Source organism: Propithecus coquereli, unplaced genomic scaffold, assembly GCF_000956105.1.
Source record: "Propithecus coquereli isolate 6110/MARCELLA unplaced genomic scaffold, Pcoq_1.0 Scaffold63, whole genome shotgun sequence".
Classification (NCBI taxonomy): domain Eukaryota; kingdom Metazoa; phylum Chordata; class Mammalia; order Primates; family Indriidae; genus Propithecus; species Propithecus coquereli.
In genome coordinates this window covers 7,514,025-7,529,130 of record NW_012152285.1, presented here as the reverse complement: position 1 = coordinate 7,529,130, position 15,106 = coordinate 7,514,025, and the positions used below count along the sequence as shown (strand labels likewise).

The window sequence follows — 15,106 nt, the reverse complement described above, 5'->3', positions numbered from 1 at the left end:
AATATTTAGAAATAAATTTAACAAAAGTATAAGGTCTGTACACGGAAAACTACAAAACATCACTGAAAGAAATTAAAGAAAGAAATGTAATGTGAATTAGTCTCTTCTGTCCTTGCGAGTCAAGATCTCTATTTTGAGATACTCTCCTCTGAATTCTATTGCTTAGCTAAACACAGTTACTATCAGGTCTCAAAGTTTATGGACACAATTTATTTTTAATGAAAGACAAAATCTTTTCAGCTGGTATTCATTTTTTTTTTTTTTGAAACAGAGTCTTAGTCTGTTTCCCAGTCTGGAGTGCAGTGGCGTCATCATAGCTCACTGCAACCTCAAACTCCTGGGCTCAAGCGATCTCCTGCCTCAGCCTCCCTAGTAGCTGGAACTATAAGCGCATGCCACTATGCCTGGCTAATTTTTCTATTTTTAGTAGAGATGGGATCTCCCTCTTGCTCAGGCTTGTCTCGAACTCTTGACCTCAACTGATCCTCCAGCCTTGGCCTCCCAGAGTGCTAGGATTACAGGCACCAGCCACTGCACCCGGCCTCCTTCATGTTTTAAAGCAATGCTTCTTAAATTTAATGTGCATAGAAATCATCTGATGATCTTGTTGAAAAGGAAGATTTCAATTCAGTAAAAGGGGGAGTGAGGGGTGAGGAGGTGGTATTCTTCATTCCTAACAGCTCCCAGATGATGCCAATGTTGCTGGTTCTCAAATCATACTTTGAGCAGCATGGCTTTTAAGTAGGTGCATATCCACAACTGGCCTAACTCACTAGGAAAAAAAAAAAAAAAGCAAACCCTAAGATGGGTGGCAATGAGAAGGATGAATGTCTGATGAATCCTCTAAGTTTTTCACAATGGAGTACAATAAGTTCCTAATTAACAATGAAGAACATACACTTAACACCATCTCTCCATTCCTGCCATGACCAAGTACCAGAAAAGATGCAGAATTGGCCAGCTAGCCAGACAAACTGAGGCTAAATCCACATGGAAACTTAAAAACAAAACAAAACACAAACCTTGCTGCACAGAGATCACCTCACAGAATATTAACCATCATCTTTTCCTTTCTGCATCTTGTGTCTTTTATTTCTTCTAGCCAGTGTTTATCAAGTGTCACATGGGGACCAATGGTGGTTCCTGGCAATCTATTAATTGGTCTATGGAGTTTGAGGAAAAAATGACAAAAGTTTTGATCACAAACATTTCACATATTTGATAAGATTATGATTTTAATAGAAATTATTTTAGGTTCTTAGTTACTGTAACATTCCAAGGGTCACTCAAGCTCTACAGGGACAATTAAGAGAAGATGGTTTCAGCTTACATACTTTCACATCATGAGTTGTTCACATTGGGTAAATACATATTTTGTCACTATCATACTGTGTTTCATCCTGTGTTACATCCCAAATTTAGAAACTGGATCAATGGCTCAAAAGTGTTCAATGAAGAGTAAAAGTGAAAAATACATTTAACTCAGAATGCAATAAATAATAATAGTCTGATCTTATAGTAAGATCATCTGATCTTAGAATGGGCTGTGACCAGTGAATTAGGAGTGAGTAGTCTGTACTAGGAGACACCCTTGTTAGGGACAAGAAGCCACTGAAGTTCACATCACTTTCAACCACTACAGTAAATCAATCAAAGCCTTCATTATGAATTCTGTCATTAAAAGATCAAAACTAGAGTCACAGGTACTTTAACTTCTTTAACAAAATAGGTGTAACTACTGTCACTGCAAAATTAATGACAAATATGCTCAGACAGAAAACAATCTACTGGAAAAATTGTATTAGATGACACTATTGGACATTATGTGTGATGCGTGTCATCCAGTGGTCCTCAACCTTTTTGGTACCGGGGACGGGCTTCATGGAAGATGATCCTTCCACGGACCACGGAAAGGAGGTGTCGAGGGGAGGATGGTCCCGGGATGACCCAACCGTACCACATTCATTGTGCAGTCAGACTTCTCTGCCAGTAACAACCTGCACTTGCAGCCATTCCCCAGCACCAGCACCACCGCCCCAGCTCATCAGGCACCAGACTCTGCCAAGGAGCGTGCAACCTAGATCCCTCACAACAGGCGACCTACATCCCTCGCATACGCACGTGCAGTCCACAGTAAGGTTCCTGCCCCTATGAGAATCCAATGCCACCGCTGATCTGACAGGAGGCGGATCCCATACGATAGGGAGCAAGCCATAGGGAGTGGCTGCAAACACAGACGAAACCTCACTCGCTTCCTACCGCCCAGCGGCCTGGCCCCCAATCGGCCACAGACCAGTCCACCACCAGGGATTGCAGTGTTATAGTGGGGAAGAACAATTCTGTCACAGATGTACACCCTTAAGTATTTTGTTTTATGGCTGCATGAAACCACTAGTATACACAGCATGAACCAACTCTCAGCACACGCCTTGTAATATATAAATCAAGAAATACAAGCAACTTTTAATTCTGATTATCAATGGAAACATGCTATGGTGAAGGGATTCTCTTTTAAGCATTAATTATTTTTGAACCATGACTTGAAAAGGTGTTCTATGATCAGTATGGCCAGAGCACTAGCTATGTGTACAGCAAGGAAGAGTCCACCACCTGAAAGCCAATTAACATGTCTTTATTTACAGACAACAGTTGGCATTTGACAATACACCCTTAATTCTTGAGTCACTGTTAAAGAATGCATGGAACACTGTGAATATAATTCAAACTGTGGCCCTTGAGCAGGTATCTTCAGTATGTTATGTCAAGAAAAAAGCTACAAATATAGATTGACCTTCTTCTCTATCTTGTCAAGAGGAAAGACTGCAACAAAGACTACTTAAATGAAGGATGTAAATTTTTTTCATGACTGATAATGTCAGGAAAACATTTCTATGATTTTAAGTGTCTAACTCAATGACATCTCTATCACATACAGTACACTGAATAGCCTGAACCTATCATTTGAGGATGAAATAACAATTCTTAAGGATAAAATATGAAGATCAAATCATGATACAAATGGCTTAACCAAATAGTATGACTTTTCCCCAACAATTAGGCATTCTTCCTTTGTTATGGAAAGAAATCGATGTCTTATTATTAGATATACTCAAAACCACATTCAATTACTGCACTAAACTTGAAAATATATCTCCTAGAACTAAATTCAACCAAAAGGACAGATCTACATAGTGCCATCTCCCAAAATGAAACATTCAACTTTCCTGTCGAGTGCCATACATTTGTCAACTTGTATGTAGTTTTCAGTGATAATTTTTGCAATAATTCTGGTTTCTATCCATCTGAATATCTAAAATGTCTAACAGAATCACCATATACTTGCTGCTCTTACCAACAATCTATAGTTGAAAGGTGGGATTATCTAATTTAGTAAAACTAAAGAGTAGGAAAGAAACCAATTAAATAAGAAACCATGGGGGGGAGAAGGAAACCTTTTTGACTCTAGTGAGCCACATGTCAAGGTATTGAAAGACTGCAGCAATAATGGGTTTTCCTGATGGTTAGTTATTTAAAAATACTGCTTTGATCTCACTATAAAAACATTTTGGATTATTCCATGTTTACTTTATCTAAAATCAGGGGTGTGCATGAAAACCCACCCTGTGGTCCACAAATTTCAAATGTTTGAGAAAACTACTTTCTCTACTATACTATTTTCCTTTCATAGGAACCTATCATTTCTTCCCATGCATCATGATAGAGAAAAACAGACAACCATGGAAATTGTCTTTATTATTAATCTTCTTGCATTAGAAAAACACTTTATGATCTGCATTTATGTTGCCTCATTTTAAAAAATATGGGTCTGATTTCAGTACGTATAGCACCTATAAAAAACATATATAATAATTATTCCAATTTATTTCCAATTTTCCCCTGAATCCCACTTCACCCAAAGTTATTCTTTCCTCTGAACTTCCCAGAACCCAAACTGCCTTCCTCTTGATTACAGCCATGGATGATATTAAAAATGTTTAACAATTGGCATGGTATAAACACCAAAGAGAACGACACACTGGTTCATAAATGTATGGCTGTGAACCAGATTATCAATGTGACGAAAGACATAATGGAACAGCCTTAGTTATAGCTTCTTTTAAGTAGTCTTCTATACTTTGCGCCATTCTCAAAGACCTTTGGTTATTCTTTGCCTGCCAATTCCCAGAAAATGGCAGTTTTCATGAAAGACAACCAGATAAATTGGATTCCAAAGACAAGTTTAACTCTGTATCTTATTAAATCTTTAATTTCCCTTTTATTCTTTAACAGAAGAATTAAAAAGTATTAGAAAGAATACACTACTGCTTGCTTTCTCCTGTATCAACTGTCTCTAGAGAATTAGGCTCAAGTCAGCTTTTCATTATAGCTTTGTTATTTGATTATATACAGTTAGATATGCAAGTTCTTCCTCCTCTCAGTCAGGTGGAAAATTAATACACAGACAAATGGATAAATTTCGGGATATATTAAGGATATCATAAACTGTTAGCAAAAACATGTCTCTGACATTTAGAAAGGAAACAGAAAGGGAACATAGAAATTCACAAAGAAGCAAAGAGATGGATCATTTAAAAATGAGATCACAGAGTTATGTGTAATAACATCAAACATATCTATATTGTTTTTAAAGATATTCTTACCCAACTTTGGAAAAACTATTAAGTATTCAGCATTGCACTGAGGACATGCCACTCTGGCTGTACTGTTTCCTCTTTGTTTTTCATCCACCCAGCGTTGTAGACAAGCCTGGTGAACCCATTTTGTAGATCCTCTGCACCTGCATGGTCTCACCCATTCAGCTGTTCTATCATCTTCATCAGTGGCAAAACACACCCAGCAACTTCTGTAAATTAAAAGAGAAAATGATGACATTTATCTTTAGGACCCAGTCACCTCTACATTTCCACTCTCACTGCATGGGATGAACCTACTATGTTACACTGCAGAACTTCTGTCCTACATTAAAAAACTAAGAAGACAAAACAACTAGTATGTTCCTAGCAGAGGAGTTTCTTCATTTTCTGTTTGTCCTTGTCTTTCTCTATATAATCTTAGGTTTTCTGAATTTTGTTTGCATGCAATTTCCTCCATCTTTCTAGTAATTCTTCACCTTCTGTAATGAAACCAGAGTGCCGAGAGACAACCCTCAAGCTGCTTTTGGTTTACAAGATCTAATAATTCTTTGAGAAGTAGTAAGCAAAGGAATATGTGAAATTCAGTGTTCTCCCCATTTCAACACTGCCAATTTTTTTTTTTTTTTTTTTTTTGAGAGTCTCTGTTGCCCAGGGTAGAGTGCGGTGGTGTCATCACAGCTCACTGCAACCTCAAACTCTTGGGCTGAAGTGATCCTCCTGCCTAAGCCTCCAGAGTAGCTGGGACAGGCCACCACATCCAGCTAATTTTTTTCTATTTTTTGGTGGAGATGGGGTCTTGCTCTTGCTCAGGCTAGTCTCAAACTCCTGGCCCCAAGCAATGCTCCCGCCTTGGCCTCTCCGAGTGCTAAGATTATAGGCGTGAGCCACCGTACCAGGGCAACACTACCAATCTCTTGAACTTGGAAAAACAGTGTATTACACAAGTGATTTTGCACATAATCTCATTCAATTTTCAACTAAGAAAAAAACCCCACCCATTTCTCTTACTGGTGAAGCATGACTATAAGAATGACAGAATATTAAATTTTTTAAAAAAGCAAAAAGGAGATGAAGATATTAGGATAAACTGTTTTAGGATAGTGATAAGTTTGGGTCTACACATTTCCATTATAGGTATGACTGGTTTTCCTTTTTTTTTTGGAATTAAATTATATTTATTATATTTTAAATCTAGAAGTCTCAAGTCTGGGATGTTTACACTAATAAAAATAAAATTCTACTGATATGGTTAATTTTAAGACATTTTCCTGCTTTGTTTTTTTTTTTTTTTTTTTGGTTTGAATAATTGTGTGGTGGCTTTTAAGGGTACTTCATGAAGTCTAATTTTTTCTTAAGGAATTAGGTTGCAATTCCTTATTTTTTTCCCCAATTAACATAAGTTTTGACACAGATTTCCAATAGGGCAAATACAGTTTAATTCAATGAGACTATTCTTCTTCCCCCCCATTAAAGTTTATACAAGTGGAAAACTGCTAATTAATGCTTGTTACCTACTGTGCGCTTTTCACTTAATTGGATAAGTGGCCTCTGTCAGAACAACTAGCTTAACTACGCTCAGTGGGAAAGACTACATAGTCAGGCACTATAGATGGGTGAGATCGCTAGTCCTTGTGGAACAACATGAATTTCAATTGTGTTCCAATTAAAACATTTCAATTAGAACAGGAAAAAAACCGAACTGAATCCATGGCAACAATGTCCAAAATTGTGATTTTTACTCAGCTTTCATATCGGTCAGGTTTCATAGGATCTAGGTAGAATCAGGAGCATTTGCTTAGCATTCTGACCCTCTGACTCACTTCAGCTAAGCTGTCTGGGCCCTCATTGCTGTCTCATGGTTTCTCAAGATCTTGAAGTGGAGGGGGACAGCAGAAATTTGGTGTTTTAGGTACAACACCATTCCTCCTATTTTCTAGGAACAAACAGTATCCCACACTTTCTATGAAAAATTACTCTTGCCTCCAACATCAGCCATGTATGTGGTTTAGGCAGTTAGTACTGGCCCCATTCCCAGCTCCTGGGAAGAGTAACCCTTAGACTGTCCTTCGTATCTCATCCCCCAGATTACAGTGATTGGAAGGCTGGGCCCATAAAGCTGGTCTTCCAGAGTAAACCTCAGAATGTTTGCTGGGAAGGCTGGTACACAGACTTTTTCTCTTTTGCTGGGCTTAGAGGCAGGAGAATGTGAAGATATTGCTGCTAGGAGAGCCACCAAGTAGAGCCTTAAGAGGAAGCAAAGGTGAAAGATGGAAACTGATGGCATTGTTTGAGACATGGATCAAGTTGTGCTGTGCCTAAAGCTAAATATACTCTTGTACTGTTCACTTACATAAACCAATAGATTATTCTTCTTTTTGGGAGGTTTAACCAATTTGGGTTGCACCATGTGCAACCAAAACAATCTGGACACAGAATGGTGTGTACTAAGAGATGGCCCTAACACAATCATATAATGCAAACTTAAATAGTTTTTATAAGTAAACTCAGTATTTTTTGTCAACAGCTTTATTTCCTACTGACCAGAACCTGAATACAAAACTTAACCTCATTCCCAATGCAAGTACTTTGAGTCTTGCAAGCTTTCTATTTCTAACACTGGGCAAAACATACTCTTGATTTTGCTATTGGGTCAGGCTATTTCTTAGATAAAAAGTGCTAACGAAGATAAAACCAAACATTTTGAAATTTAAACTTTCTACTCATAATGCCATAACATTTACATTCCAGGGTCACTAAAACATAATTGTCCTTTAATTGGAGTTATTAAACATTTTAATGTTATAATTTATGGAATGGCAATTTGAATACTCTACAAAGGTACAAATAATTAATTGGCTATTTTCCATTTCAAAAGACAAAATCAAAAACCTTTCAAAGTCCATACCCAAGGAAGGAGGAGGTTATAATTTCTGACCAAACTGAGAGTTTAAGTCTATTTCCCCTCCTTGTTCTCTCCAATCCTCTGACTCTCTCAGAATTCAGTGCTCAGTGTGATGTATAAGCATCACTTGGGAACTTGTCAGAAATGCAAATTCTCAGGCCACACCCCAGACCTATAGAATGAGAAACTCTGGGGGTGCCCAGGACTTTGTTTTAACAAGCCCTTCAGGTGATCAGGATACCAAAAGTTAGAAAACGTCTGCTCTAGCCATTCTTTCCTTTTTCCTTATTTCCTCTCTTTGTAAGTCTCCTTAACTCACCATAAAATAGAAATGCAATTCTGTTTTACACTCACTGTAAACAACATTTTAAAAATTATATGGTTTTACAATGTAAACAGTAGGCTCCCTCCCTCCCCCCTCATCCCTTAATAATAATAAAAAAAATTTAAACAATAGGTAAAATGCTTAAGATACTTTTTTCTATGGAGAAAAAGTTAAATTAATTTGGGAAAAAGATTATTTGAGTTCAGGATATTCTAGCTGGCTAAAGAACCTGGGGCTTTGGAACCAGACTGTGTGGGTTCAAATCCCTGCTAACCTTATAGGTTTAATGACAGAATCTTTCACAGAGTTGTTGTAAAGCAGGTGTTCTTAATCTGGGGTCTATGAAAAATTTAGGGGCTGGGGGTTGGTAAATTTGGATGGGGAAAAAAAACGTTTATTTTTGCTCAGCTTTAAATAAAATTTAGCTTTTTCTTCAATGATGAATGCAAACAAACCATAGCAATATCAGCAGTATAGCAATTAGAAATTAGCATAGAAACCAAAAATTTTCATATTACTTTACAGCTGTCCAGATCCCAAAATAACATTTAGCTCATCATAATTTGAAATTAGGCTAACTGATAAATGTTGTATTTTAACGTGTTAAAGCTCATATTAGTATATTAGACAGCTGTATTTCAATATAATTGGTTTCTTTTCTAATCTTATTTTGTTTTATTCTTTCAAAAAAATTCTGAGAGGAATCCATAGGCTTAATCAGACTGCCAAAGGAGTTTTTAGCATAAAAAAGGTTTTATTTTAAGGTCCTCTATTGTACAGGATTAAACATGTGATCCAGAAACTTCTCAAGAATTATTCTCAAGAATAACCTCCAAATGAACTAGCAATAACAACATTGATAATGATGGTGTCAACTTTACATCTATGCCTAGAATTTATGGATGCACTTTTCTTACCATTAGCATATAAAGCAATTCTGTGTGGCACCCTGGTATTCAGTGGAAAATGTTCTGGATTCCTAGTCATCCCCATATTTTTCAACAGGCCACACCACTACTCAAGATTCATTTAAACCCTCTCAATTCATTTTCTCCCACCCTTCATTTTCCTTCTACTAGCTTTTCTAAATACCTCTTGCTTGCTGATGTATATACTCATTATTTACTCCCACACCATCCCATTGATCAACTTGGGACAAATTAGCTCAGAGATCAAAGAGCAAATTATTATTATATGAAGACAAGAAAGGAGGACTAGACAAATCTAAAGAATATTATTTATTCTTTAAAATAAATATATAGTCTTACTGGTATTGGTAATATCACTAATCCGTATTATAACGTGCCACTCTTTATAAAAGGTCATTTAATTAATTCCATGGGATTTTAAAATATAATGGTTTTTGCCAGTTATATAGACTTGATAGTAAAATTTATAAACAGTTTAAGGAATATACATGACTAGGCTGCCTTAAATCTAAGATTATTCAAGATCTCCTCCTAAATCAACCTGAGTATCTATTAAGTACATTCATTATTTGATGCCGAAAGGAACTACATTTAAGGAACTTACAGCCTAGTTAAGGAACAAACACATGCATAAGGGTCACATAAAAACCACCACACCAAACATTAAGTGCCAATAAAAGGTGTTAGAAACCATAAGTAATATAGAAGAAATGTGATGAGAATAAGAAACATAGGATGAAACAGCTGAGGTTTCAAGAAAAGAACTACAGATGAGGATTCAAGTTAGATGCAAAGAATAGGGGTATGTGAAGAAAACCAGCATAAGCAAGTTTAGAGATAGAAATGAGCATGTATGTTCATGGATCAATGTGGTTGGAGCAGAACGGTTTTACTAAGATAAAGCTGGATATTACAAACCAGTTGGGAATAGATAAACAAAGACAACCTTACTTTATAAGGTTCATTTGTGACTCACTTATAGTTTATGTAGAAAAAAGTGAGGGGGGACTTTATCAATAGTTTCTCACTGCTACATAAATTAACTAAGATAGGGATGGTTATCTAAAAAACAGCTGGTAGTAAAGTCTATCTTTGCAGATGCAAAGTGCAGGTGTTCATTTTGGATTATGAGGAAGATCTAGGAAATCATAGGCTCCTGCCCTAGAAATCACTGTGATGAAAATCAGAGTGTGGTGGAACAGAATTCTAGAATATGGAGAGTGAGTATGGAATAAGCTTTGTATTATATATGGTGCCATAACAGTGTTATTTACATGACTGTTTTAAGGAAAGAAAACAAGCATTCCTTAATTCAGAACAAGCTTAGAGATCCACACTTCAGTTAATGCAAGTAAGCCCTCCTTCAACAATGGAAAAAAGCTGCACATTGCTTGTTTTGTCTCAGGATTAAAAGTGTCACACCCAATGTATCTGGATCATGAAATACACCGTCAAGGAGACTAAAAGTCCCTTTATATATCTGTTTACCCTGGTGGAATGGAAGTATCTGGATCTATCAAAGAGATATAACCACAATCATGACACATTACTAAAGGACAATGCTGAAGGGAAATACAGCCAGCCTTCTGTATCTGTGGGTTCCCTACCTGCTGATTCAAACCACCTTGGATCATCAAAAATATTCAGGAAAAAAATCGCGTTCTGTACTGAACCTGTATGGACTTTTTCTTGTAATTATTTCCCAAACAATACAGAATAACAACTATTTATATAGTATTTACACTCTGTTAGGTATTATAAATAATCTAGAGAGAAGTATACAGTATACAGGGGGATGTGCATAGGTTATATGCAAATACCACAGCATTTTATATCAGGAACTTGAGCATCAGTGGATTTTGGTATCTGAGGAAAGTCCTAAAACCAAACTGCCACAGATACTGAGGGCCAACTGTACATCACATTTATTGGGTGCATATTCATGTTATGCCCTTTGTCTCTGATCTTCATAAACCCTGTAAGCACAATTATTTCCACTTAAACAAGGAGGGTGCATATTCATGTTATGCCCTTTGTCTCTGATCTTCATAAACCCTGTAAGCACAATTATTTCCACTTAAACAAGGAACCAAAAGCTCTGAAAGGTTAGGTGATCTGTCCAAGGCTACACAGTAAGCAGAGAGGCATGGATGCAACCTAGGCCTTGACTCCAAAATATCAGCTTTTTTCACTGTACCATGCTGCCACATATATAGTATACTCTGAGAAAAATTTATATTTCCCATTTCGTAGGAAATTATAGCCAGTACAAGAAATTATGTGTTTCATTTTTGTTATGATACATTTAAACAGCCACAAGGAGCTTCCTCTAGAGATCCAAATCCTGTCCAGGGTACTCCAATGTACCATATAAATACTATCATCATCTATGTGAACTATTATCACAAAGAATTAGGAGACACTGGAGATGAACTGCTGTATGAGTATGGAGAAGAGGGGAAAAACTGGCTGACATAATCAGAAGAACTCTGTAAACAAGGCAGAACCTAAATTAGATCTTAAAGAATGAGTGGAACTTTGAAAGACAAGATGCCAAAAAAATAAAATAAAATAAAAAATCCACCTTGTGTTTGGAGGAAAGTGAGCAAACCAGTTTGGCTTGGGCAAAAAAATTATGTACTTATTTATAAAAAGAAAAAAGCCTTTAAAAAAGCCATTGGTGCCAACTATGTTCTCAATATCTCAAACATAACAGGGAGCACAATAAATACCTGAGTAATGATGAGATTATGGAGGGTCCTGATGGCCACAATTTGAATTTAATCTTAATAATAAGAAAATACAGATTTTAAACAAATGGGGCAATTTAAAAAATAGTGCTCCTGCAAGATTATTCTAAGCACTCATACATCATAGAGAATGAAAAGATAGACACTGTGATTCAACAGAGGGTCTGCTATGGACTAGGCTCTTGGTGGGAAATAGGATAGGGAATACAGGTAGTTTCTATTCTCAATGAACTTCCAATTGAATATAAGTGTGGTGGTAAGGGTATGTGTGTGTGTAAAGCCCTGAGACATGGGATAGGTGCATTAAAAATTTAAAGTACAATGTGACTATACTATAATTAATTCATAAATGTTCTATGGAAACATAGGAAGGAGTCACTAACTCTGCATGGCTTCAATGTGATATTTGAGCTGAATTCAAATATTCAGATGGATAAAGGTTGGGCAGGTACCTAGAGGGAGCAAGGCATATAAAGCAAAAATAAGGAGATGAAAGGGCAGGGCCAGCGCTGTGGCTCACGCCTGTAACCCTAACACTCTCGGAGGCCAAGGTGGGAGCATTGCTTGAGGTCAGGAGTTGGAGACCAGCCTGAGGAAGACCCGTCTCTACTAAAAATAGAAAAAATTAGCCTGGTATGGTGGCATGTGACTGTAGTCCCAGCTACTCAGGAGGCTGAGACAGGAAGGTCGCTTCAGCCTAGGAGTTTGAGGTTGCAGTGAGCTATGATGACACATTCCAGCCGGGTGACAGAGTGAGAGTCTGTCTCAACAAAAGAGCAGGCCATATTCAGGGACAACGAAGTGAAGTGCAGGAGAAGATGGTTAAGGTAGGTTGGCTGGATTATAGTAATAGATCAAAGCATATTAAGCTCTTGAAAGTTTAGATTTTTATCCTTATAGATGACATAGAGACTAGCAGGTTTCCAAGTATGGGAATGGCATATTATAATTGTGCCTTGGCCAATTTCAGTGCCACTCTGAGGGCCAAAATGGACTAGGAGAAAAACTGGAGCCAAAAAGAGAAAAAAGAATCTACAGTATTTGATGAACAAGTAGATTTGGAAGGGAAGAAGAAAGCAAAAAAACCAAAACAACAACAAAGAAGACTTAGGTTTTACAGCTGATGGACTAAGAGAACGGTCATATCAAAGACCAAATATTGAGAGGTCAAGACAAGTAAAAGTCAGAGAAATATCAGTAGCTTAGTTTTAGATAAGTTGGTAATATTGTATATATACAAATGGAAATGTCCACTGGGCAGCTAGAAATGAGCTGCTGAAGGAAATGAGGGAAAGAGGTCAGGAATAAACACACATATCTGGGAGTTGCTCAAACAGAGGTGAAAATGAGATAGTAAATGAGTACACTTTTTCAGAGTAATAAATGCTGAGAAGTGGACCATACTTAAGAATTGAAGGAAGAAAAGGTATGGTGATACATAAGGAAGGAGGAAAAAAAGCAAAAGGTAGAAAAAGAAATAGAATGGTATAGTATTGTTTCAAGAAGTTAGGGAGTGGTCCTAACAGTTTTATCTCTAGTACATATGTCAGAAATGTGAGGACCAAGAAAATGTCATTACATTTACTGATTAAGAAATTATTGGTGACCTTTAATATACTTATAGTAGAGCTAAGGACAAGAAAGGGGAATGAAAGTCAAATTATAAGGAGCGATAATAAAGAGAAAATAAGAACCTAAACGTTTTAAATGGGAACTAGATTAAGAAAAAAGAGTGTTATGTTAATATGCTTTTGTATATAATAACATTAAACAAAGCTGGAAGAATATAAACCCATTTTAGGCTAGTATTGTGGGGATAAGAAGATGTGGGACTGGAGATAGTGGTTAAAGGGGATTTTTATCTGTAATGTTTCCACTTTTTACACATACATATAAAAGCGAATATAACTGTTACTGGTTTTTAATTCCAGATATAGGTCTGTAATTGTCAAAATGGGACAGTGATGTGACTGAGAAAAAGATGTCAACTGACAAAGAGAATATGAAATTGCTTTAATGGAAACTAAGAGAAGGTAATATAAATCAGAAGATAATGTAGCATTCTCCTATTAGAGTATAGCTTCCCTGGTCTCCAAAGGGATATACATCTGTATATCAATTTGCCATTGCAAGAAAGAGTAGGGAGAAAAGACCACTCCCTCTGCTCTTTCTCCCATTTGACTGGGGACACTGGCTACATTCCTTGCCTACTCACTAGGTGCAATTAAGTGATGCAAAACAATCTCAAACAAATTCCTGAGTTTTTACCGTGAGATGGGAGAAGGAAGTTTCCAGAAACATCTCTCAAAGGACCAGGCTTCAAATCTGAGGTTCATGCCTGCAGTTTGTTACAATATTCTTTGTATTGTTCTCTGTATATTTAATCCTAACTTTGAGTAGTTTAAGAGAAAATGAAAAAGTAGGTGGTGACAGAGAAAGTAATATTTAACAGACTTATTAAAGAATTGCAGCAATGAAGGAAAGAAAAAGAAGTTCAAAGAGCTTGATATATGAAGGGTTTGGGGTTTATCAGTGGTTATAATTTCAGGAAATGATATTTGTGATCCCCAATCATTTGTAACGCTAGAAAAATCACCCCCCTTCCCACTACTCTTAATTGTTTACCCACAGTAACTTAAAAGGTTCAAATAATCAATTTACATAAAATAGTTGCTTATTAGCTTATGAAAATGAAAGGCAATCAAAATACATATATACCTACATATATAGACACTCTTTCCAACTACAATTACTGCAATAATCAAATTTATCAAGATAAACAAATGATAGCTAAAGTGAGTTATTTGCTGACTTGAAGGATAAGGTAACTCAACTTCAGCTGTTACTAAGTTGCCACTAGTTTAAAAATGCTGAAAGATTAAGTGGTATAAATTGAGCATACCATTCACGTTACAATTAAAATAGTTCAACAGTTTATGGAACACAAACATCACTGGAATTTGAGCTCCATAAAGGCATTTTCATTATGTTCACTACAATATACTAAGGGCCCCGAATGGTACTAGGCATATATAGGCACTCGGAATTTGTTAAATAAATTCAAAAATGCAAATGTTTAATAACTGATTCACTATAAAATACGTAACTTTTAACCTAAAAGCAAGAGTATGTTATACACATTTCCTTTGTCTTCACAAGGATAAAGCTTGAACTGAAGAAATAAACACATGGGCCATTACCTGAGCTAAATTCTGTCCCTCAAAAATTGCCAACAAATACCAACCTGGGCAGAAGCCAAATTCATGAAAAGAATTCTGGGCCCTAAATAGGTTGACATATTTTAGTCTTGTTGGGCCTGTATTTCCCAAATGAACCATGTTGAGTATCTTAGTGTTCAACTTGCATGTAAGGCCAGTTCAAATTAAGATGATAGTAAATATGAAGGAGACGGGGGGACAATTGCCACTCTGGTTACACTAGTACCTTCTGTCTGCCTAACATATAGTGTTTCATTGTTTTACAAAGATGCATGTGAAGTACGATATTTCCATTTTATAAATAAGAATATATATATATAGCCTCTC

General features: G+C 36.6%; 1 protein-coding gene across 1 annotated transcript in view; it reads right to left on the bottom strand.

Moving 5' to 3' along the window:
• Positions 1-15,106, bottom strand: part of MARCH5 (membrane-associated ring finger (C3HC4) 5) — a 48,474-nt gene that overhangs the window by 30,551 nt on the left and 2,817 nt on the right. The window contains exon 2 of the mRNA XM_012659720.1: positions 4,662-4,864. Coding sequence (XP_012515174.1) covers positions 4,662-4,864 — 203 coding nt within the window. The remainder of the gene's footprint in view (positions 1-4,661; positions 4,865-15,106) is intronic.